At 31.3% G+C, this 27880-nt stretch overlaps 1 protein-coding gene across 1 annotated transcript; it reads right to left on the bottom strand.

Moving 5' to 3' along the window:
• Window positions 1-4303: 4303 nt before the first annotated feature.
• On the bottom strand, window positions 4304-6852 carry LOC107945745 (uncharacterized). Its single transcript, XM_016879851.2, has 4 exons — window positions 6199-6852; window positions 5905-5954; window positions 5361-5431; window positions 4304-5235 (listed from the first exon to the last, which is right to left on the bottom strand). The coding sequence occupies exons 1-4, from the start codon at window positions 6457-6459 to the stop codon at window positions 4544-4546; spliced, it is 1074 nt and encodes a 357-aa protein (XP_016735340.1). The 5' UTR covers window positions 6460-6852; the 3' UTR covers window positions 4304-4543.
• Between the last annotated feature and the right edge of the window lie 21028 nt (window positions 6853-27880).

Below are 27880 nucleotides of genomic sequence, written 5' to 3'. Positions count from 1 at the left end.
ATTTATCGAGAGTGAGGGATTCACTTATACTAGTACAAAACTTAAGTAGTTTTATGCTATTCCATAATATTTTATATGATTAATATTTTAATAATTTAACTGTTGAATTTATCATGATATTTGTATTTATCATGTTTGTAAGTTTTTCAACGATATAATCTCTCTACCATATCAATTTAAAATATTGTCTATACTAATATATATTTAATAGTCTGAAAGTTTTATACCTAAAATGAATAGTTGATTTTTTTTATTTATGTTAAACTTTACATGTATAATCTCAAATAAACGAAAAAATAAATGAAAAAGAAGGGAAATGTTTGTGCTTGCTTATATATAATTGTAGTCGAAAAGACCCCACGCTTTTATGGTTAGAGTTATTAATTTACATGTGGATAGCATCTGCCTTTTTATTATGTAACCAAATCGGTCATCAAACTTGTTAGATAATCACTTCTTGATCCGATTAGTTTGATTAATTTCATCATCGATTCAATTTTAATTAGATTAATTATTAAATGTTTATAAAAATAACAATTTAATTGATTTTTATGATATTTAAAATTCATTAACAATTTATTAAGCAATTAAAAATGTAATTTTTTCTTAATTATAAAATATATAATTTCATAGTAAATAAAAAAAAGATAGACGATTTTTTGTAAAAATCATTAAGTTAATTATAAATATTAGAATATAATTATGAATATAATTAGATAAGTCATAATTCTCATATTAAAATATACAATTTTTTTAACAAGGAAAACTTTATCTTAGGAATAGATGGAATTACAAATATTAGGATTCAAATTCAATATCTACAAGATGCTATCTTTTAAATTTAAATGTAAAAACCAAATGGATTAAGCTTATGTCTATTGCTATTTAAATATTGTGTTAAAGAAAAAAAATATTTTAGATTAGATATATTTAGGATGTAAGTGAAAATTTATATAATAAATATATTTTAAAAAATTAACATAACAATCAAACGAGATTTTGATTAAAATGGTAAAGGTATTAAACATTGCATTTTAGGTTTAAATTTTATTATGTACATTCTTTTAGATTTTTCCACTATTTTCATTAAAGGTATAATTTTAATCTCACATTAACTAGAGAACACTCCCATATCTCACATATACCTTATAAATAAGTACATTAACTAGAGAATACTCTCATAGCTCACACCTCTTCACTATTTTCATTGGAAATTAATTAATTAGCTAGAGAACACTCTTATGCTCACACTTACTCTATAAATAAATGTCAATTCCTTCACTATATTCATTAAAAAGTTAATTAATCCCACATTAATTAGAGAATATCTCATAGCTAACTTCTTCACTATTTTCATTAAAAAAGTTTAGACTAGAGAGTACTCTCATAACTCACTTCTTCACTATTTTCATTAAAAATATTTTTAATCTCTTAAATAGTTAATTTTTATCTCGCAATGGCTAGAGAACATTCTCATGCCACACTTATCTTATAAATAAATGTCAATTTCTTCATTATTTTTATTTAAAAAGTTCATTTTAATCCCAGATTGACTAAAGAGCACTCTTATATCTCACATTTACCTTATAAATAAGTGTCAATTTCTTCGTTAGTTTTATTAAAAAGTTAATTTTAATCCTACATTGACCAAAGAATACTCTCATAGCTCAATTATTCACTATTTTCATTAAAAAGGTTAATTTTAATCACACATTAACTAGAGAATACTCTCATAGTTCACTTAGTTAATTTTATCCTACGTTGACTAAAAAACACTCCCATGCTCACACTTACCCAATAAATAAGTGTTAAGTTTTTTTTACTATTTTCATTAAAAAGTTAATTTTAATATCACATTAACAAGAGAACACTCTCATGTCATACATTTACCTTATAAATAAGCACATTGACGAGAGGATACTCTAATAGTTCATCTTTTCACTATTTTTATTATAAAAGTTAATTTTAATCCCACATTGACTAGAAAGTACTCTCAGAGCTCACTTCTTCACTGTTTTCATTAAAAATTAATTTTAACTCCTTAAAAAGTTAATCTTAATATTACATTGGTTAGAGAACACTCTCCTACTCACACTTACTGTAAAAATAACTGTCAATTTCTTCATTATTTTCACTAAAAAATTAATTTTAATCCCACATTGAATAGAGAATACTCGAATAGCTCACTTTTCACTATTTTTAATAAAAAATAATTTTGATCTCGCATTAACTAGACAATACTTTCATAGCTCACTTATTCAATATTTTCATAAAAATAAGTTTAAACCCTTAAAAAATTTAATTTTAATCCCACATTTACTAGAGAACACTCTCATACTCACACTTATCCTATAAATAAGTACTAATTTCTTCATTGTTTTCATTAAAAAGTTAATTTTAATCCCACATTAACTAGAAAATACTCTCATGGCTCACTTCTTTACTATTTCCATTAAGAGTAAATTTTAGTCCCTTAAAACGTTAATTCTAATCCCACATTGATTATAGAACACTTTTATGCTTACACTTGAAGTCATAATTTCTTCACTATTTTTATTAAAAAATAATTTAAATTTAAATTTAATTAAATCTTAGTATACGCACTTAAATTATAGCATCTGTAAAAAATTTATATTATAAAAATACAATTAATTAAATGTATCTTTCAATTTAAATACAATAAGCTCGTACATTGATTGTTTTATAATTATAATCAATATTACCATTTACACAAATCAACTTATTAGAATTTACTTATTAAATAACTTATTATTAGATTCAAATTTTGACAAATTTTTATAGCTCTTAAAATTTAATTTATACACTAAGTCCGTCCCAGCGTCACGTAGATAAACAAACTAATTATAATATATGTTCTAAATAAGAAATGTAACAGTAAATATTAAAAATATAACTAATATTAACAATATTTGATAAAACAAAATAACTTATATAAATTATAAACTTATGCATCGCTTCATATTAAAATAATTCTATCTTTATTTCAAAATGCAAAAATGCTATCTTCTTAAGATTAAAATATTATATGTTCAAATAAATGATCAAAATTTTAAACAATAATTATATATATAGTAATGATACATGAAAAGGATGACAATTTAATTGATTTTTATGATATATAAGATTCATTAACAATTCATTAAGAAACTTAAAATACTAATTATGAATAATAATGTGTAAATTCTACTTAATTATAAAACATATAATTTTATAATAGATAACAAAAAATAGATAATTTTTCATATAAAAATCATTAAATTAATTATAAATATTATTATAATAAGTCATAATTCTCATACAAAAATAACAAAGAAAATTTTATCTTTGGAATAGGTGGAATTACAAATGTTGGGAGTTGGGACTCAAATTTGATATCCACGATATGCTATGTTTTAACTTTAGATGTACGAACCAAATGAACTAAGCTTCAACTCTATTGCTTAATAAATATTTGTGTTAAAGAGAAAAATATTTTGGATTAGAATTATATAATTAATATGTGAGTAAAAAATATATTTTACAAAATTAACATAGCAAGATGTTATTTGAAATGGTAAAAATATTAAACATTGCATTTTAGGTTTAAATTTTATTATGCATATTTTTTAAAATTTTAGATAAATATAAAATAACATAGATACTACTATATTATAAAAAATATATAATTACTCTTATAATAATTTTTTGTTATTTTACAAAAGAAATGAATTTTCAATAATTTCTTAATTGAGTTGAAACTTATTTGATGAGTACTCTCAATTTAGTTAACTTTTTAAATAATAGTATACATATAATTTACTATAGCTGAAATCTTTTGGATCAAAATAAGAAACAAGTCTTCACTTATATGGAGTGATGATTAAAACTCATACAACGATTCAAACCTATCACATCATCCCACCACAATATAAATATATAAGGAACACAATTTTTACCCATGCAATAACGCGATGATAGTTATACCATATATTTTACCTCTATTTCTAATTCTTATTCAAGGCACACATAATTATCCAAAAAGGAAAAAAAATATTTAAAATAAAGAATAAGGTTCAATTTCCATGTTATAAGCAGAAGTCAATAATTCTAACTGAACATGCTTTCAGATTCAATAGCTCTTCCTTCGATCAAACCTTGTGTTGCGCAGCCATGAACGTGACTGCATTCTCATGCACTTTTATTGGTCAAAAGATGCACAGTAACTATATTTATGTGTTTATATAATAATATCATTTGTTAAAGTACTTTTAGACCAGGAAATCCACATCCTACAATCAACGGGAAAAAAGAAGGCTCCATTCTATTTATTTAACATTAAGCCCATCATCATGCCTGAACAGAAGATTTAAAAAAGAAAAGGAAAAGATTAAAAACATTTGATCAAGCACCAGTCCATTAAGAATCTCAAATAAAAACGAAGTTGGGAACAGTTGCACCAGGTATATAATAATAATAATAATAATAATAATAACTGTAACCTCAAACCTTTTATTTATTTATTTTCATACACTCTCAGGCTCAGCTAGTTATTATCATCTGCTACTGCAATTGCATTGTCGTTTTGGCCCAGCAAACTACTTATGGATCGAGCTTTAACCATTCCAAGCTTCGCTCTCTTCTTTGTCATCATCAATGGCTTCTGATCCTCTCCTTCTGCATCATTCCCACCACTTTCACCATGCAATTCACGCTTTGCTAATTGTTGGGACGAAGAAGAAAGATTGGACAACATCAGACCTTGATTATCACCATTATTAGGCTGTCCCTCCTCCTTTGATGCTAAAGATCGGCTTCGAACACTAGTCATGCTCCTCAACCTACCTTTGCCCAAATGATGCTCGCAAAGAGAGTAACCAACGAGTGTTTGTTGGCAACATCTCCATCCCCTTCCATTAACTCGACTGCACCGCGACCCTTCCATGAGTGCACCACCTCGACCTCTCTTTTTTGCACCACTAGAATTGTTATTATTATAAATACTAGTGCAAGCAATGTCTTTGCTCTCTTGTTCTTCACCATTGCTTTGCTGCTGCTGCTGCTGCACAAGTTTCTTGTTCAGCTTAGTCTTCATCTTGCTGGTACTGCTCTTCATCGGCCGCTTATTATTTGTATCTTTCGCCATTATCGTATCATCATCGTCCCCTGTTGTTTCAACGCTCCCTCTTCTCTTCTTCAATGGAAATGCTTTTTCTCCCTCACCCCATCTCCCAACAGCTTTTAGTTTAAGTGCAATCAAAACAACAACAACAACAAAGTGCAACCACCTTCAAATACTACATCGATCAAACACTAGTGGTTTCATTCTTCCGTTTTGATTAACATATGCAGAAGATTCTTACCTTGATGATGGGAAGAACTCGACTGTGGAGGAGACCCAGTTCCTAGTTTTGCACCCAAAACATTTTTCTCCCTAGCAAACCAACCCAACCCAGAAGATCCACAACCACAAACATAAATTTTTTTTAAAGAAAAAAAATGGAAAAAAATGAATGAAATTAGTGCAAAACATGGAGCAAGATGTAAATAACATTGGTTGAGAGTTGAGACGGGGACCAGCATCCGATGCTAACGTGCACCGCATGGACATATATATTAGTTAACCAAAATTGAAGATAAAAGAAAAAAGAAAAAAAGATTAGATTAGATAGGAAGGTATGGTTGCTAGCCAAAGCTGAAATAAAAACACCTAAAAACAGTATTTCCAGTTACAGTATTATTTTCATTTTTGTAGAATTCTTTCATTTTAGTGTTGGTGTTGGTTAAAAAGTTAAGATCAAGACCCTTCTTTTTTTTTTCACCTTTTTACTACAAGATTTTATGAAATAACAGAAGAAATTTGGTTTTTGTTTTTAATTTAAACTTTTTTAGCCCTTCAGTTCTTACCTGGTGTCATTAATCTTCTCCTCTTCTTCTTCTCCTCCAGGCTTCAAAACCTACAAAAAGAAATAAAAAAGGTCCCACTTAGCAAGTTTGTAATTTTACCTGATGCAACTTTCATGGGTGCAAATTAATCAAAGTAAAAAGAGAATTCAAACAAGAGATGCTTTATTTCTTTTTGTTACGTTGAACACTAGTGCAGTCTCAGAAACAAAGTTAAAACTATGATAAAAATGAAAGAAAGGAAATAAGATGTACTATTTAGTTGTTTGTAAGGATTGAATCATTGAACTAACTAACCAAGTAGTCTTGTTTGTTCTTCGTGAGTTGTTTTCCATGTGTTGTTCCATCACGGGGTTGGGTTGGCAGTGCTTGGCCGATCGGATGATCAGATTGAGAAGGGTAGTGAGGATCAAAGCAGCAAGGAGTGGGTGGTTGTTGCTGCCGTAGCGGGAGTTGCACCACCGCTACCGGAGGGCGGTTAAAGTTGGGATCTGATGAAAGGGGTACTGGTGAAATGGAAGAGAAAGGTAGCGGAACCTGTCTTTTCCTGATCCTCATCGATGCGAGATAAGATTTTCCCTTTCTTTCTCTCTCGAGAAAATAAAAAAACAAAACACTCAAGGAAACCAAACCAAAGCTAAGCAAGATATAATCAATCTTTACAAGGCAAAGACAAGAAAAAAAAAAGTCTGATTTTGCTTTGAGAGAGAAATAAAAGAAAGGAGAATATATGGAAAAATAAATGCAAAACCCAAATATTTATAATAATTACTACTAATTTTTTTAATATTATTCAGTAATTTGTTTCTCTCTCTAACTTTTATTTGTTGCACCACAGAAAGGGGAAGAAGGGGTGATGCACGTGGGGAGCACGTGGGAAGGTGGTAACCGGTTGAGAAGGTAAACGGTGGAGGAATCGGGAGGGGAAGGCCAGGGTGGAAACGAGGGGAGAAACCAAATGATGGGAGTGGGTAGTTTTATCGTTTATACTTTTTGGATGAGATTGGTGGGTCCCTCTCTTCTCCTCTCTAACAGCAACGACTCTGATCTGTTAATTGATGCCCCCCTTTTTATTTTTAAAAAATTATATTAACTCTACCTTTTTTTTTCTATTCTATTTTTTATTCTTCTCGATATATCCTAGATAAATAAAGTGTTTCAATTCCTATATTTTTTTAATCATTTTTTTTCTAATTTTAAAGGGTAAATTATACTGCAAGTCATCTTAAATTACCGTTGTTCCTATTTTGGCAACTTTAATTTCTTTTCAATTTAGTCACTTTAATTAATATAATTATTTGAATTAGTCACAGATGTTAAAAATTTCGTTAATCCATCGAGTTGTTAACATAATATTTTTTTAACTTTGACAAAAGTTAGAGACCTCTCTATATTAGTCAAAATCACTTTATTTTTATTTGCAACATATGTGTTGGGGATAGACCTGATTAAGCAACGAATAAGTAAAAATAGCAGAAGAAATTGAGAATTTGAACACACAAATTTAACGTGAAAAAATCCCTCCAAAGAAGATAAAAAATTACGAAGAAAGATAATTTTACTATAATGGCAAAAGAATGAAGACTACAAAAGATAGAGATAAAAACTAAACCGCGAAACTCGAAAATAAAGAACCCTCTAAACGTAAACACAAAATTTACCAAAAGTGTTATGAGTTTTAATTTTTTAATGGATGTCTTTTCTAAGGTTATAAAAGAGCCTCTTTATAGGCTAAATTCGTAGGTCAAATAATAATAAACTAATCTAGACTAATCAAAGTTCGACTGAAACAAATAAATAGAGTTTAACTGGGAGATTATCTCTACAATTTGACTGAAATATGAGGCATACTCAACAAATCTCCACCTTGACTCATATTTCCACAACACCATCTTTGCCAAAACTTGCCATCGGCCTATCTTGAACAATGTAGGGAATTAACTGAGTCGAATTTGTGCTTAAAAGCAAGAAGACCTCTAGCCTTTGACTTGTGCACTGCCAAATCAAAACTAACTCGAGTTTGATTTTCACGAACACAGCGCCTTAACTTTTCAAAACCTGTATCTGAAAGAGAACATCTCTTCAACAAAATGTTCATACATTTTTCCCTCCTATGACTAAGTTGCCTCCGCTCCAAACTAGTTGACTTCGACTCTGTAATGGACGAGAGACGCTTGATTTCACCGGTCAGTGTTGAACCTTCCAAAATATAAAGGTTATTGGTCCTTTTACCTTTTAACAAAACGAGAGCCCCATGAGACACCTTAATGTTGCTCGACTCGATGTTGATTCTGCAACCTTTCGAGTCTAAAATACTCAAGGAGATGAGATTCTTTCGTAAATCAGGTAGAAACCTGACATCTAAGAGTGTCCTAATCATCCTTTCGTACATATTAATTTTAACAGTCCAATGTCGATTACCTTACTGGATGAATCGTTTCTCATGCGCACAACTCCATCTTCAACTGAACTGTATATGGAGAACCATTCTCTGTTGGGACACATATAGAAAGAACATCCCGAATCTAGGATTGACTCAGACATAAGCTCGGAGCTATCACTCGTTGACAGTAATAAGAAATCATCACCGCTTTTGTTGACCAAATTAACACCAGCTACATCTTCCTTGTTACTCTCAACAACCCTTTTATTTCACATATTATAATAATCTACTTTGACGTGACCTAACTTATTACAATAGTGAAACCTTTTGTCTCGCTTCTTTGATGCTACCAAAATGGAAGTTTACCTATCTGCCTTACTATCCGAACCAAACTCATTGTTGAGTTTTTCTTTACTCAACAAAGGACCTTTCACATCTTTAAATGAGAGTTTGTCTCTGCTATAAATCAAGATCTACTTGAAAGACTTGTATAAAGAGGGTAAAGAGCACAATAGTAGAGTAATAAATTGACTAATGTGATCTCTAATAAGCTCACATTCATTCATGCAAAACGTAAATAGACGTTGTTTCAACACTAAACGGTTAGCTAGAGACTTGATCGTATAAAGAGTTCCTAACCTTCTAATGTGATCCCACCCTTTTTGATGAGCCTACTTGCTAGCATGACATCACTAACCACCCTTTCTAATGTAGAAATGTCTGAAATTTATTCATGATTTGTTTCCAGTATTGAGGTTTCCTTTTTTTTCGTTCTCTGTTTTGTTGCTGAAAAACTAAGAGAAAAATGAAACTCTGATCTTGAGTTCTAAACTTGTTTTAGTCTTATCATAAAAGTGAGTTAGCTAAAACTAGGTTCAATCAAGGTTATTATTTTACCTTTTCCATGTTCCATGCTTCTTAAGAACAAATAGAAAAATAAAAAATCCTAACATCAAAATTAAATATTAAAAAGGGAAAGGAAAAAAAGAAAAAAAATTGCTTTACACCTATATTTTAAAGAGAAAATTTGAGTTTAGAAAGTTCATTTTTTTTCTTTTTAAGTAAAAAATTAATATTTTTGGTAGTTTTCTTGGTCAATTTTCTATAATTCCTAAACTATTCTAATGGTTGGTGACTGCTTTATTATTCATTCTAGTACCCTTTTATCGAATAATTCTATGATATAAGGTTATGGAGGAAAATATGTATATTTGGACAACAAAATATAAAAAAATGAAGCTTAATTGGTTGTGTGATATGAATGATTTTCATTTTTTTTGTTAACAAATGATGCATTAATAACATTAGCTTCATCAAAAACTTTAGCCTAGTTGTGGTAGTTGGTGGTCGTAGGGTGGTCGCTGGTGTCATGCTGGTAAGTAGGGTCATGATCATGGTTCATTGTTGCTATCATTTGATTCCTTCTTCTTAAACAGGATTTAAATGTTGATTATGCCACCATTGAAATCTTCATGTTGCAAATAAACTAAAAAATAATGTATTAGACTAATTATAGAGAGCTCTCTGGCTTTAGTCAAAAGTAAAAAAAAAACAAAAAAGCCATGTCAGCAATCCATTAGTAGATTAATGAAATTTTTAACAGAAGTGAGCAATCCAAATAATTATCTTAATTAAAGGGACTAAATTGACAAAAAAAATTAGCATCACTTAAATAAGAACGACACTATTTTAGGGTGACTTGCGATCTATTTACCCAATTTTAAATTATTTTGTAATTGAACTTATATAAAAAATATTCTCAATGGAAAGAAAATGATACCAATTAAACTGATAAGAATAGAATTAAATTATAAAAATTATGTGTTTGATTGAATTAATAATCAAGTTGTTGTTTACTTAAATTGAGATATGTTAATTCCCTACACTATTGAGACATGTGTAAGCATCCAAGGCATCGTTAATTTCCCCGTTGACTCCATATGAAGTAATGTCTTGATGGGCCATCTGTCATCAACTTCTTTGGGTATGACCACCTATTCTTCTCAAAAGGAGCCATCCACCTGGTTTTTTAAGTATAAACACTCCTCAAGTGTGAGCACACCATGATATGATAAGGAGTGTACTGGGAATGATACAAATTCGTCTTGCATAAAGCACATGTACTTTTCGAGAAAAGGTTTATTGCTATAAATATCATAAACTGGCTTAATTTCCAAAACTTTTAAACTTCTGTTGCAATTGAAAATCGTTTTGTTAACCGAATTTTCCAATAATTGGTATCAAAGTAAGGTTGTGCTATATTTATAATATAAATCGATACTAAATTCTCTCTTATTCATGTTGGATTATTTTTTATAAGGTGTGTCATTCTTTGATTAAATGCATAATTTGGGATTAAGTATATGAATGAATATATTTTATTATTTTAATAAATATATGTGATAAATAATTTTTCCAAAATTGAGATTTCTAGAAATTGATTGGGTGCAAATTTAGGCTTTGTTAATTTTTTGGATATGTAATTAGATTGTGACTATCATCTATACATAATTTTTTTTGAATAATTCATGTGAACTAGAAAAAGACTTAGGGTTTTTGTAACCAATTTTTTTCGACGAATCTCGGATAACCGAGACATATCCAAAACTGTTCGAGACGACGCAAAATTAACCTAGCCAATAAAAAAATACCAGTAGTGGGCCGAATGGAGAAAGTCGGGGGTGGCCGATAATGGGCCGATTGATGGTGGCAAGTAGTGGTTTGGCCGGCGACAGTGACGGCGTTAATGATAGTGCCATTGGTGGCAGCGACAACAGTAACCTATGATGGGGACGGCATTTCAATGGTAGACCCCTTCGGTGATTTTCCAAGTCTTTTGGATTTTGGAAAATCCAAAACCAGAATATTTGACTTTCACATAGAAGACCCAAATATGCTTCAAGATAATAAATGTAAATTTATTTATTTTTTTAGGATGAAATCATGGAAACTTTGGGTAGTCAGAATCATTTAATTCATGCCTTTTTTGATAGCATGATATTTAAATTAACTAAAAAGTATGTTCATGCATATATATGATAAGCATGCCATATATTTTAGGAAAAGTATAACACCCCTAACCTGTCTCCGTTATCGAATTAAGGTTACGAAATGTTACTAAGAAAAATAGGACATTTCACTTCACTTCAAAATAATTAAACAAATAATTTATAACCATATAACAAAAAAAATCAATTCATAGTATATATACACTTATGGGCCTTAAATATGGCTTCAAGGGCCCTAAAAATAGTTTAGAAACAATCCAGGGTCAAAATGAAACAAAATAGAAAATTTTAGGAAAACGTGAAAATTTGAGAAATAAGGGCCACACGGTCGTGTGACACAGTCCAGACCGTGTGAACATTCGAAGTCAAGACACATGGCCGTGTCCCAGCCCGTGTGTCCGCCCGTGTGAGTATTCAAAAAAGGGTCACACGGTCGTGTCGCAAGCCGTGTGGGTACTGCACCTAAAATCAATAATTACACATGGCCATGCGTGGTGACTGTCTGTGGCACACGGCTGTGTGACAGCCCATGTCCCAGACAGTGTGCACCATTTTTTACCTCTAAATCAAGAAATTTCATACATTATTCCTTACACAACAAGACATGACATATCTAGATTAATTCCTAGGTTAAAAAACACATTTAAACCATCAATTACATGCCAAAATTTCATTCATCTCAGGCTTATCCAATATATCATTCAAAGGCACCACAATTAAAGCTCAATCATTCAACTATCCTAGATAAGAAAGACCATAAAATTAACTTTCCATTTATGCACAAACCATTTAACCAGATTGGCCAAATATAAACACACCCATAATTTAACCATACCAAAATATTATCAACTAGTTTTGGCTATTAGGAATCAACCACCCAAAAACACTGCAAACATGTACATTCAAAACTAAGCATATCACTAGGAAGACCATTATAGCATAACATTTCATATTTACAGCAAAACACGTATATACATGCCACATTTCAAAACGAAATACAAAGCTACCACCATGGTTGGATAGTTTCAGCTTTCTGTCGATCCGTCCGATCAATCCACATATTTGGTAACTACAAAAGAACCAAAAATGAAATAAGTAAGCTAATGGAGCTTTGTAAGTTCATAGTTTAAATCATCAAACTAGACTTGCCATAATTGATATAAAAAATATAAAAAGATAACATACAGTTCCTAATATCCAAATACACATTCACCAATCTCATTATTTCATGATCATGTATCAACGTAAACATGATTAGTCACATCACAATTAACCTATCAATTCCATAGTCAACATATCATCTATATAGATGTGCTCATATATAAATAAATATTTCATTAAACATTTAACACTTTCAAATATATTGAATATGCATTACATTTAAATCCACAAGTCAACTATACATTTCATTAACACTTAGCCTGATGAACTAAGTAACTCGAGTCGGATACTCGGGTAACTACACCACACTAGAGGCATCATAGATGCATAATAGAGGCACCAAATTGCAGACAAAGGCACAAATGTGCAAGCAAAGGCACGAAGTGCAAACAGAGGCATGAATGTGCGACCGAAGGCACTGAAGTGCAAACAGAGGCACGAATATGTGATCAGAGGCATCAAAGTGCAAACAGTGGCACCGAAGTGCAAATCTCATACAAGCGCACATACTAGCCTTATTGGCATGCTAATCGTATCCTATGCGATTACTATGTTCAACCGGGAAGTAAACATAATTTCATTACTATTTCATCTATTTAGAGGCACTTCATCATTTTCGTACTCATTTTGTAATTCTATTATAATTATGCTCATAATGTAAATTAACCAGAAATACTACCATCATTTATACATTTCCATACGTACTTAATTGCACATTCCAAAATATATATAACTATTGAAGTTTCACATATTTATCTACTATTTAATAGAAAACAACAAATAATCACAAGAAACTTACATTTACATATTGAAATACTATGAACTTACCTACGATTCACTTTCGGTTTAAACACAGGGACTACTCCACAATTTTTCCATTTCTTCGGTTATTGTCTTTTTGGTTCGGTTCTTGATCTATATAATAACTTAAATACAATCTATTAAATTCACATACATTTCACACTCAATTTATTGCATATGACCTTTAACTTTTCTTTAATTACACATTTTCCCTAAACTTTTACATTTATCACAATTTAGTTCTTAACCTAAAAATTCCAATTTTAATAAAATTCTTAAATATCCCAAGCTAACATAATGTTATTCTAAACTAGAGCAGTCCACCATTATTCACTAATTATACAATTTCCATGAAATTTTAAATATTTTATCATTTAACTCCATTTACTAAAACTATCAAAAATTCAATTAATAAACTAATTGAAATCAACAACTAACACTTCAATTTAATCTCTTAACATCAAAATAACAAAAAAACTTATCAATGGTACAATCTAAAATTCTTAACAGTTTTAAAAACGAAGGTACGAATAAGTAGCACCTAGTTGAAACAATCTCAAAAACGTAAAAATTGTTAAAAATACGTGAGAAAAACACTTACATGCAATGAAGTAGGGGTAACCGAAGCTTGAAGGAATTTCTTATGGTGATTCCGGTGGAGGACAAAAACAATTGAGGAAGATGACACAAATTTTGTTTTTGTTTCCTTTCATTTATTAATTGAACTAATACTTTACCCTTAAAATTTTAACTAAATAATTAACATAGCATATCCATACTTGTCCATTAACCACCATTTATATAACACCCCTAACCCATATTCATCGTCGGAATAGGGTTACGGAGCATTACCATACAAACGAAACATTTAAACATACATTTCATACATGATCATAAACACATTTTAAAATAATCGTTCACGTACATATTTTCCCTTAATCGAGTCCTTGAGGCCCCTAAAATTACCTTAGAAGTGATTCGGGACTAAATTGGAAACAATTTGGAAAGTTTAGGAAAAAGTTACAAAATTTACAAAATAGGGGTCACACAATCGTGTGGCCAGGCCATGTGCCTCACACGGCTGAGACACACGCCCATGTCTTAGGTCGTGTAACATTCGAAATAACCCCACATGCCTATGTGCTAGGTCGTGTGTCACACATGGCTGAGTCACACGCCCGTGTCGCAGGCTGTATGGACAAGAATTTGCCCAAAATCAAGCCATTTCCAACATCAACTCATGCATCCACTTAAAGACCTTTAGTGCACATTATTAAAGCATCATAACCTTACCAAAACATACATATAATGACCAATTTAATGGTCCCAAATCAGTCAACCAATATGCTAATCAAGGCACCTCAAATGCAAACATTTAAACTTACCTAAACATGAATTTATTTGATCACATTTCCATCATCAAATCTAATTCAACTTCTAACAAATCATACGACAAATATGACCATTACTATTCCATTACAAAACGTGCAACATGATATAGTCACAATGACACAAACTAATAAGGCATCAAATGTACCAACATAGTTAACTTACATAATGTATACTTACCAAATCACTTTCAAACCATTTTCAAACTATCATCAATATGCCAAGTGAATCATGTAAACAAGCACTTTAAAGTAATCAACATCACATAACTTGGTAAGGTATCAAGGTGTACCAGACCAATATAGCTTTCCAGAGCTTACACATACCAAAACATCATTAACACACGCACTATAATACCATTACAAATCATCATATACATGCCATTATAAACCGTAAACAAATGACTCAAAAACTATCGATTTGTCCTCTGGATAGTGTGATAGATCCCCGACGAACTTCCAACCGATTGAGCTTCCAATAATTTGTAAAGTAAACGAAAATAATTACGTAAGCAATGAATGCTTAGTAAGCTCGTATAAACTTTAAACATAACAATCCATTTCAATAATGAGCGTTATAGGATAAATATAAACCCATACCAATGTTATAATAAATGAGTAAGTCCATCAGCATCATATATATTTTTCATTCATAACATAATAGGATTTTATAAGACATATTACGCAATCATCAACCTTTTCATAAGATTATGAACCATTCCACTTACTTATACTTACTTTCCATTCCTTTCCAAATGCTTAACATAAGACTAAACAACATTATCAATTCATGACTTAGTGTATTTATCCATGATATAGGTAAATTCATTCATAGCATAAGTAGATTTCTCATATATAAGTACAACATTTAACTCATCAATCCTTTTATATCATCATATTATATCCCAACTATGAACTTACTAGTTCATTCCCTTTTCTTACCAGTTTCATTTGTATAGTACAAAGCGTAAACATAAAAATAAACCATACGCGTCCTTGTCATCCACAATCTCAACTAGTGAATTGTAACATTCAATTCAAAATCAAATATATGACAAGTCCATCAAAATCACTAAACAAGTTACCTACTGAGATTTACAATCCGATGAATGACTTACGAATACGATTATACCGATAATCCAACCGAAAGACACCAGATGCTCATAAGAGCTAATCCATCCAAAACACACCAATGCTCATAAGAGCTATCCATCCGAAACACACAAAAATAGAGAGTATAACACGAGAGTTCACAAAAAATGTTGAACCTCGGTCCACTCGGGAAAACAATCTCCAATCCCCCATAACACACCATATCTCAATTGTACTCTACCCCGCGTTCAATCCGATCTAAGTATTGAATTTCAACAAATTTTCTCAAATAACTTACACATTTATAATCAAATATATCAACCATACTATTTCATATCATCCAATATATCATATAGATGCTAAATTTTAAACCGTACGAACTTACCTGACTAATTTGCAGCAATGACTAAGTACAGGGGCTATTTGGTAATTTTCTCTGCTCTTCTATTTTCTACTCGTTCTTGATCTAAATTAATAATTTCATTCAATTCATTAATTCAGACAACAAAACCAATTCATATTATGTAATTTTCTCAACTTTTCATTTTTATTCGATTTAGTCCTTATGTTTTAATCATGCAAATAAACTAATTTTATTGAAAATCCATACCACCAAATGTTAATAGCTTCCATTATAGCCCACATTTGTAACAATTTCACATCAAGTCCTTGAATTATTATTACTTTAGCAATTTAATCCCTAAACATTTAAATCATTAAAAATTACTTAACAAAATACTTATAAATAACAACTAATACTTCAAATTCATAATTTAACATTTACAATCACAAAGATTCATCAATGGCAACATTCAAAATCTTTAACAATTTCAAAAACGAAGGTACGAGCTAGCTAGACCTAGTTGCAACGATCTCAAAAACATAAAAATTACAAGAAAACGAATCAAATTTACCTCCTATGCAAAGCCAAGAAGTAACCAAAACTCCTTAGGTCAAAAATGGTGCTTTCGACCAAAGGTTGAAGAAAAATGAAGAGAATTTGATTAATGTTTCAATTTGTTTCATTAAACTTTAACTTATTTACAACTTTGCCATTATACATACCAATTTTTTTTATCATTTTTCATTTCAATATGGCGTCCAACATTTTGACTAAGGTTAAATTACCATTTAGGTCCTTCCTCATTTATTAATTAAGCCATTTGATCATCTAAATGTTATAATTACCATATTTTGCACTTTTTATAATTTAGTCCTTTTGAATTAATTAACTATCTAAACATTAAAATTTCTTAACGAAACTTTAACACAACCTTAATAATACTCCATAAATATTTATTAAAATATTTATAGAAACGTGGTCTCGATATCTCATTTTCCAAAACCACTTGACTTTAGGGTCATACCACTTGAACCTAATATTCTCTCAAATAGGATAAATTTCTTTTACAATTTAGTTCTTTTTCTTAAATTAACTAAGTAAACATTAAAATTTCTTCACTAAAACTTAATTCGACCCTAATATAGCTCCATAAACATTGACTAAACTATAAAACACAACTTCACATATCAGATTTGTGGTCTCGAAACTACCGTTTTTGACACAACTGAAAAACGAGATGTTACAACTCTACCCCCTTAAGATATTTTGGTCCTTAAAAATCTTACCAGAGAAAAGGTTCAGATACTGAGATTTTATGTTTTCTTTCGTTTCCCATGTCGCTTCTTCTATCCAATGTCGATGCCATAAGACTTTAACTAACGGTACAAACTTATTTCTCAACTCTTTTATTTCTCAAGCTAATATTTTCACTGGTTCCTCATCATAAGTCAAATTGGGATGTATCTCAATTTCATCCGTAATTAAAACATGCGACAGATCAATACGGTATCATCAGAGCATCGAAATGTGAAAAACATTATGAATTCTGTCAAGTTCTGGAGGTAATGCCAAGAGATACGCTACAGGTCCAACTCTTTCTAGCACTTCGTACGGTTTGATAAACTTGAGACTGAGTTTTCTTTTTTTGTTGAAACGTAACAATTTCTTCTAGGGTGAGACTTTTAGAAACACTTTCTTACCGATAGAAAATTCTATATTTTTACGTTTCAAATCAGCACAACATTTTTGACGATCAAATGTAGCTTTCAAATTATCTTGGATAACTCGAACTTTTTCTTTAGTTTCCCTAACTAAATCAACCCCAACTATCTTTCTTTCATTCAATTCAGACCAATATAATAGATTTCTACATTTACGTCCGCATAAAGCCTCGTACAGAGCCATTTTTATGCTCAACTGATAACTATTATTATATGCAAATTCGGTTAACGATAAATACTTTTCCCAGCTGCCTTCGAACTCAATAATACAACACCATAACATATCTTCTAAAATTTATATTATTCACTCACACTGGCCATCTGTTTGGGGATGAAAAGCAGTATTGAAATTCAAATTGGAGCCTAGAGCATTATGTAATTTGCCCTAAAATATGGAAATAAACCACGGATCACGATCAAATATAATCGATAGTGGTACACCATGTAAACTCACAATTTCTAAAACATACAATTCTGCCAATTTCTTGAGCAAATAATAACTTCAAACAGGTATAAAATGAGTCGATTTCATTAATCTGTCAACGATAAACCAGGTTGAATCTTTTCTTTTCTGAGTGAAAGATAACCTTGAAACAAAATCCATTATGACTATTTCTCACTTCCATTCTGGAATCATCACAGGTTGTAACAAACCTAACGAAACCTATTTTTCTACTTTCACCTACTGACAAATTATACATCTGGACACAAATTCCGTTATTTCATGTTTCATTCAAGGTCACTAGTAACCCTATTTCATATTATTATACATTTTAATACTCCCAAGGTGAATCAAATAAACACTACTATGCGCTTCGTTCAACAATTCTCACTTTAACTCGGAATCATTCGGTACACAAATTTGATCTTGAAAATATAAACAATCATCATTCATGATATGAAAATCAAATTTTTGGCCACTTTCCACTAGATTGAGCCTCGACAATAATTTTGAATCAACTTTCTAAATTTCTTGAATCTTTGATAAAAACATCGGCTTTACTATTAACTCTGCCAATATAGAACCGTCACGCTCCAAAGTTATATTTGCATTCATAGCTCTCAGAGCAAACAAATATTTTCGACTCAAAGCATTTGCAACAACATTAGCTTTCTCGAGGTGATGATCAATTACTAAATCATAATTTTTTAGTAATTTGAGCCACCTATGTTGACGCAAATTCAATTCTTTCTACATCATCAAATACTTCAAGCTTTTATGATATGTAAAAATATGGCATTTCTCACTGTATAAATAGTGTCGCTAGATCTTCAGAGCAAAGACCACTGCAGCCAACTCCAAGTCATAGGTTGGATAGTTTAGCTCGTGAGGCTTCAATTGTCTCGAGGCATAAGCAATCACTTTATCGTTCTACATCAGGACACAACCTAAACCACAAAGGGACGCATCACTATAAACGACAAATTCTTTCTCAATTTCAAGTTGAGTTAAAACTGGAGCTTGAGTCAAAATTGGAGCTTCGATTAACATATTCTTCAACTGCTTGAAACTTTTCTAACATTTATGGGTCCAGACAAAACTAACATATTTTTGCAATAGCTTAGTAATTGGAGATGCTAAAATGGAGAAGTTTTTAACAAAACACTGATAATATCCTGCTAAGCCCAAGAAGCTACGAACCTCGAAAACATTTTTGGAATTTTCCAATCAACAATCACAGATATTTTATTCGGATCAACACAGATTCCATCAGTAGAAATTACGTGACCCATAAATCAAACTTCTCGCAACCAAAATTCACATTTACTGAATTTTGCATACAATTGTTTTTCACACAGAACTTGTAATACTACCTTCAAATGCTTAGCATAATCTGACTCATTCAATAAGTAAATCAAAATGTCATCTATAAACACCACAACAAAATGATCCAAATATGGTTGAAACACCTGATTCATCAAATCCATGAATGTTGTAGGTGCATTAGTCAAACTAAATGGCATCACTAAAAATTCGTAATGATCATATCGAGTTCTAAATATAGAGTTCAGTACATTAGGCTTTTTAACTTGCAACTGGTAATATCCGGATTGCAAATCAATCATTGAAAATACCGTAGCTCCTTTCAACTGATTTAACAAATCATCAATACGAGGTAATAGATATTTATTCTTGATAGTGACTCGATTTAACTATAGGTAATCTATGCATAATATCATCGACCCATCTTTCATTTTCACAAACAGAACAAGAGCACCCTAAGGTGACACACTTGGCTGAATAAACCCGTGATTTAATAATTCTTGCAAATGTGCTTTCAACTCTTTCAACTTGGTAGGAGCCATTCTCTATGGAGCTATTGAAATTAGAGCTATTCCCAGCACAAGTTCAATTACAAATTCAACTCTCTAATCGGTGGTAGCCTCGACAATTCTTCAGGAAAACATTAACATATTCTGACTATATGTACTTGATCGATTTTTGATTCTGCGACTTTTGAATCTAGAATATCAGCTAAATAAGCTTCACACCCTTTTTTGATCAATTTATGAGCTCAAATTGTCAAAATTACGTTTTTCGCACAATCGATCCCATCTATCTTAATACAAATAAATTTACCACATAGATGTTTCAAACTAACTTATTTTCTTCGACAACTCACTATCGCATCATGTTCAGACAACCAATCTATTCCCAAAATAAGATCCCATTCATCAAATGGTAATAGCATCAAATTAGCAGGAAAGCCATAACCCTGAACTTTCAGTGGACATGATTTGCAAATCTGAGTAACTAAAACACACTGACCAAGTGGATTTGATACCTTAACAATGTACTCAGTTGACACATTAGGTAATTTCTTTTTCTCTACTAATGCAATGCATATATAAGAGTGTGTTGACCCAGGGTTAATCAATGCATATACATCAATATCTAAAAGATAGAAAGTACCAGCAATAACATCCGAAGTAGAATTTTTTTCTCAAGCTCTAATTGCGTACGCTCTAACAAGTGCTTTAGCTTTATATCGTTCAGTTGTATCACCAGCCTTTCCTCGACCAGCAGTAGTATTCGTACCATTTTCTGGCCTCCTACCTCTCTATGATATAGCTTCAGGCTTGCTAGATTTATTTCTCAAATCACCATGATGCTTGAGACAGTCCATGAGAAAATGATCAGGAGATCCACATCGAAAACAAGCTTCTAAATTAGATCGACATTCACAGAAATACCTTTTTTCGCATTCCTCACAAACTGTCTTCTCAACATTTCTCACACTACCAACACAAGCAGTCAGTGAATTAATAGATTTTAAGTTACTCTGTCTTGAACTATCTCTACCAGTAAACTCTAAAGGAGCAGTTGATCAATTTGCATCATTTCTGAATTTCTTTTATGAAAAAGTCTGAACTGATTTAGATGACCCTCATTTGTAGAAATCTCGAGATCTCAAATCAGACTGCCATTTACTCTTGCAGATTTCTTCATTTTTCTAAGCTCATTCTGGGAGTTCGAAAAATTTATGTAATTTCAATGCTGTAACAAACACTCAAATTTCATCATTCAAGCCATCTTCAAATCTAATGCACATCTCTTATTCATTTGATACGATATTATGAGCATACTTGCTTAACTGCACAAACTCCCATTCACACTCAGCTACAGATCAATTCCCCTATTTCAACTCAAGAAACTCTTTCTTTTTCTAATCGAGGTACAACCAGCTAACATATCTCTTCCTGAATTCTGTTTTAAAGATGTGCTAGTTAATATGATCACTGGATGTCATTGTAGTTAAAGTATCCCACCATGAATATGCCTCGTCTTTCAATAACGAAACCATACATCTTAAAGAATCTTCTAGAGTACACATCAATTCTGAGAAAACTCTCTTCATATTTACTAACCAAAACTCAGCTTTTGAACGATCATCATCAACTTTACCTCTAAATTCTTCCACTCCACATTTCCAAATTTTATCCACCGAAAGGCGAGGGACTATCAGAGACACAGGGTTTTGAGGACATGAAGGTATTGACGGAGGCACAGTAGGGGGTAGAGGTTGTGAAGTCATAGGGTTTGCTCATTTAAACTCACTGAATCATTCATTCATCATACTAAAAAATGCACTTTTCATTTCATCACCAAACGATTGCGGAATTGACGCACTATGACATGCTTCTAGGTTGAAAGCTTGAACATTACTCTCAGCTTCATTAACTATGGTCTAATTTGATCTGACCGACATCTTTTATCTATAAAAAATACAATGTTAGAACGGATGAAAAGCATCACACTATCACAGGGTATATGTGGCATGTATATTCTAGAACCATTACAAGCCACGGTAGTTTTAGAATCGACTAAATCATAGCTCTTACACCACTAAATGCAACACCCCTAACCTATCTCCGTTATTGAATTAAGGTTACAAAATGTTACTAAGAAAAATAGGACATTTCACTTCATTTGAAAACAATTAAACTTATAATTTATAAACATATAACAAACAAAATCAATTCATGGTATATATACACTTATGAGCCCTAAATTGGGCCAAAAAATAGTTTAAGAACAATCTAGGGTCAAAAGGAAACAAACAGAAAATTTCAGGAAAACTTGAAAATTTGAGAAACAGGAGTCACACAGCTGTGTGACACAATCCAGACCGTGTGAACATTAGAAGTCAAGACACATGGTTGTGTCCCAGCCCATGTGTCCGCCCGTGTGAGTATTCAAAAAGGGTCACACGACCGTGTGCCAAACCATGTAACCAACTATTTTTGCCCACATGTTCGTGTCACAGGCCGTGTGGATACTGCACCTAAAATCAATAAGTACACACGGTCGTACGTGGTGACCGTGTGTGGCACAGGGCCATGTGGCAACTCGTGTCCCAGATTGTGTGCACCATTTTTTACCCCTAAATCAAACAATCTCATCCATTATTCGTTGCACAACAAGACATGCTGTAACATCCTGATTTTGGGCCTAGTCGGAACAGTGTTTTCGAGACCACAAATCCGATGAGGAAAAATTTATTTTTCTTATATTTTTATGGTCTATGATTTCACAAAATGATTTCATGAAAATTTTGTTTGAAAATTTTGACGTTTGGGCACTCAATTTAGTCAAAAGGACTAAATTGTAAAAAGTGCAAAAGTTGAGTTCTACATGTTAGAAGTGTCCAATTGTTATAAAATTTTAAATTGGAGGTACTTATATGGTAAATAGACCATTGGTTAAGTTGGTAGACAAAAATGGACATGAGATAATTGAAATAGAAAATTTTTAAGTTAGGGGCAATTTGGTAATCTAATAATAAAAATAATTAAAAGGGAAAAAGATGGAAAAAATCATCATCTTCTTCATTAGGACGAAATCAGCAAGGGGGAAGCCATAGTTAGGGTTTTCAAGCTTCCAAGCTCCAAAGTAAGTGATCCCAAGCCCCGTTTTTAATGTTCTTTACGTTTTTGAGATCCTAATAGTTTAATTTAGCTTATTCTAGCAATAATTTAACCTAGGGTTTATATTTGGAAAATTATCCATAGGTGAAAAGTGTTTATTTTGATGTTTTATGATAGAATATGAACCTAGAAATTATGTTAAACAACTTTTGCTAAGCGATTTTAAGTGAAAACGAGTAAAACGACATAATCGGTAAAAATACCTAATGTTCTTAAATACATGTTAGAGTGGGAATTTGATGTTGCCATAGAAGGGAAAAATGTTCAGCATGTCATAAAACATAAGAATAAGGGATGAAGTTTAATTTCCGAGCCTTGGGGCAAAAATGTAATTATGCAAAAGTTTAGGGGCAAAATCGTAATTTTGAAAAAGTTAGAGTCGAGGGCTATTTTGATAAATGTGAGTATTAAATGAGTTAAATTTGCTATTTTAGATCAAGAAGAACGAAACTCGAGGTTAGACAAAGGAAAGAATAAAGTTGAAGACTAAGTTGGTGAATTGGGCTATATTGGTACCGAGGTAAGTTTACGGTAAATAAATACAATATTTTAATAATTATTGTTAATGTTGTTATTTTCCAGAAATTATATATTTATTTCATGAATTTATTTGATGATGACCCAAGCATGAAATGATGGAGAATTAAAATTTAAAAGTCCCGTTGATACATAAGGATGATACTGGATACGAATGTCATGACATTTGGGTAAAGAGGTCCCATGTAAGACCATGTCTGGGACATGGCATTGGCACCGAGATGAGAGGTCCCATGTAAGACCATGCCTGGGACATGGCATGGGCACCGACATGAGTACATCCCATGCAAGACCATGTCTGGGACATGGCTTTGGCATGTTATGATCAGAAGATACCCGAGTATCCTTATTATTCCAATGTGGTTCAACGGGCTAGTAAACGAATCAGGTACATGAAAGTTCAGTTAAAGATAAGAAATGGCAAGCTCAGGTGAGTTATAGGAGTTAAGAATTTATTATATTAACATTTGATATTCAACGATGAAGCAAGAGAAGAGTAAGTTATGAACACAAGTATATTAAGTAATCAAGCAAGAGAACTAGTATGAGATTAACTAAAGAGTAAAATATAGATATAGACACTTGAGTTTAATTATTTGTGTTAAATATTGTTATTTATTTGCTAGTAAACTTACTAAGCTTTATGCTTACGTCTTTTATTTCTCTTTCTCCTATAGTATTGCAAAGTTGCTTCAGGGATCCTAAAGAAGTCGGAGATCGTCTACACTATCAAGAACAACTGCTCGGTATTTTATGTCAAAACACTTTTGAGTTATGGCATGTATAGGGATTTAGTTATTTTGTATGTTTGTAATGATGGTTTTGCTAATGAATGATGTGTAAGCATTTGATGATGTATGGTCATTAAAATGGTCAAGTATGAAGGTGTTTGTTGTTATGAAAAATTAGGTGATAAATTATGCATGGAAATCATGAAAGGATAAAATTTTGCAAAGAAACAGAATTCAGGCAGCACAGTGACGTGAATTTGAAAAATCACCTAGGATGGTATAAAAAGAATTAGAGGGTTAATGATATATGGAATTAAATATGGTTGAGTCTATTTTCATGTAAAAATAACCGTGTAACAAAAAGAAATTTATATTTTAAGATATGTGAATTTTAGTGAGACAAGGTCAGAACTGTTTTTGGAGTCCCCTGTTCTGAGTTTAAAAAATCATTAAAAATTGTATAAAAATGGTTATGAGTTATAGTTTATATTTATAGATTCATTATTGAGTCTATTTTCTGTAGAAACAAGTAAGAACTTCATATGAAAATTCTACAGTGAGAAAATTTATTTTTAGTGACAAGAGGTCAGGGCAGTCGATTGGTGAAAAATGAGAGACTTTAACTAATAAACTGTACTAATTGGCTAAGCCAAAAATTCTAAAAATTTTATGGTAGGAATATATATGAGTCTAGTTTCAGGGAAAATTTACAGAATTAAATTTCGAGTCCCGTAGCTCTAGTTATAATCAATTTAGTAACTGCTGCGCGATTAGACAGGTTTGCTGTAAATAGTGAAATTAATTTTCAAAGTAAATTTTTAAGCTCCTAATTAGTAACATAAGCTAAGTAATGCCTCGTGCTTGACTCCGGCAACGGTCTCGAGTAAGGGGTGTTACACATGCCACATCTATATTAATTCCTAGGTTCAAAAACACATTTAAATCATCAATTACATGCCAAAATTTAATTCATCTCATGCTTATCCACTATGCCATTCAAAGACACCACAATTAAAGCTCAATCATTCAACTATCCTAGATAAGAAATAACATAACATTAACTTTCCATTTATGCACAAACCATTAATCTAATTGGCCAAACATAAACACAACCATAATTTAAGCATACCAAAATATTACCAACCAATTTTGACATTAGGAATCAACCACCCAAAAACACTGCAAACATGTACATTCAAAACTAAGGATATCACTAGGAAGACCATTATAGCATAACATTTCATACTTACAACAAAACACCTATATACATGCCACATTTGAAAACAAAATACAAAACTGTCAACATGGTTGGATAGTGTGAGCTTTCTATCGGTCCATCCGATCAATCAACAAATTTGGTAACAACAAAAGAACCAAAATCTAAACAAGTAAACTAATAGAGCTTCGTAAGCTCATAGTTTAAATCATCAAACTGAACTTACCTTAATTGCTATAAAAACAATAAAGAGATAACACACAATTCCCGATATCCAACTACACATTCATCAATCTCATTAGTTCATGATTACATATCAACGTAAACATGATAATTCATGTCACAATTAACCTATCAATTCCATAGTCAACATATCATCTATATAAATATGCTCATATATAAACAAATATTTCATTAAATATTTAACACTTTCAAATATATTGAATATGTATCACATTTAAATCCACAAGTCAACTATACATTTCATTAACATTAGCCCGATGAACTAAGTAACTCCACTCGGATACTCGAGTAACTACACCGTACTAGAGGAATCATAGATGCATAATAGAGGCATTGAAGTGCAGACAGAGGTGCAAATGTGCAAGCAGAGGCACTGAAACAGAGGTACAGATGTGTGATCAGAGGCATCAAAGTACAAATAGAGGCACAAATGTGCAATCAAAGGCAACAGAGTGCAAACAAAGACACCGAAGTGCAAATCCCATACAAGTGTGAATACTAACCCTATTGGCATGCCTATCGTATTCTACATGATTACTATGTTCAACCGGGTAATAAACATAATTTCATTTCTTTTCCATCTATTCAGAGGCATTTTGTCATGTCCATACTCATATTGTAATTCTATTATAATTATGCCCATAATGCAAATTCACTAGAAATACTGCCATCATTTATACATTTCCATATGTACTTAATTACACATTCCAAAATTTTTATATAACTATAGAAGTTTCACATATTTATCTGCTATTAAATAGAAAAAAATAAATAATCTCAAGCAACTTAGATTTACATATTGAAATACTATGAACATACCTACGATTCACTTTCGGTTTAAACACAAGAACTACTCCACAATTTTTCCCTTTCTTCGGTTATTATCTTTTTGGTTCAGTTTTTGATCTATATAATAATTTAAAGATAATTATTAAATTCACATACATTTCACACTCAATTTATTGCATACAATCTTTAAATTTTCATTAATTAAACATTTTCCCTAAACTTTTACATTTATCATAATTTAGTCCTTAAGCTAAAAATTCCAATTTTAATAAGATTCATAAATATCCCAATCTAACCGAATGTTATTCTAAACTAGAGCAGTCCACCATTATTGACTAATTATACAATTTTCATGAAATTTTAAATATTTTATCACTTAACTCCATTTACTAAAACTATAAAAAATTCAATTAATAAACTAATCAAAATCAACAACTAACTCTTCAATTTCATCTCTTAACATAAAAATAACAAAATCTTATCATTGGTACAATCCAAAATTCTTAACAGTTTTAAAAATGAAGGTACAGGTTAGCAGGACCTAGTTGCAACGATCTCACAAACGTAAAAATTATTAAAAATGGGTTAGAAAAACACTTACATGCAATGAAATAGGGTTAACTGAAGCTTGAAGGAATTTTCTGTGCTGGTTTCGATAGAGGACAAAAATAATTGAGGAAGATGACACAAATTTTATTTTTGTTTTCTTTCATTTATTAATTCAATTACTATTTTACCCTTAAAATTTTAACTAAATAATTAACATAGCATGTGCATACTTGTCCATTAACCACCATTTAGGTTTAATTACTAACCATGTTCATTAATTTGGTTTTTGCTTAGCAATCAAGTAGATTTAACTAATAAAAGCTACTTTAGCATCTTTTACAATTTAGTTCTTTTTCTTTACTAAAACCTAAAACGACCCTAATGTAACTCCATAAACATTGACTAAACCATAAAACGACACTTCACATATCGGATTTGTGGTCCTAAAATTTCCATTTTCGACACCACTAAAAATGGGATGTTACCAAAAGAATGCCACATGTACTTGTCATGACATATTAATCATTGAAACAAAAAGTAAAAGCCTTGCATGTTAAAAGATTGAGTGAGAGAAGGTCCTTAAACAA

The sequence above is a fragment of the Gossypium hirsutum genome, chromosome D04, assembly GCF_007990345.1.
Source record: "Gossypium hirsutum isolate 1008001.06 chromosome D04, Gossypium_hirsutum_v2.1, whole genome shotgun sequence".
NCBI lineage: Eukaryota > Viridiplantae > Streptophyta > Magnoliopsida > Malvales > Malvaceae > Gossypium > Gossypium hirsutum.
The sequence above is the reverse complement of the archived record's forward strand: the minus strand, read 5'-3'. Positions and strand labels throughout refer to the sequence as shown.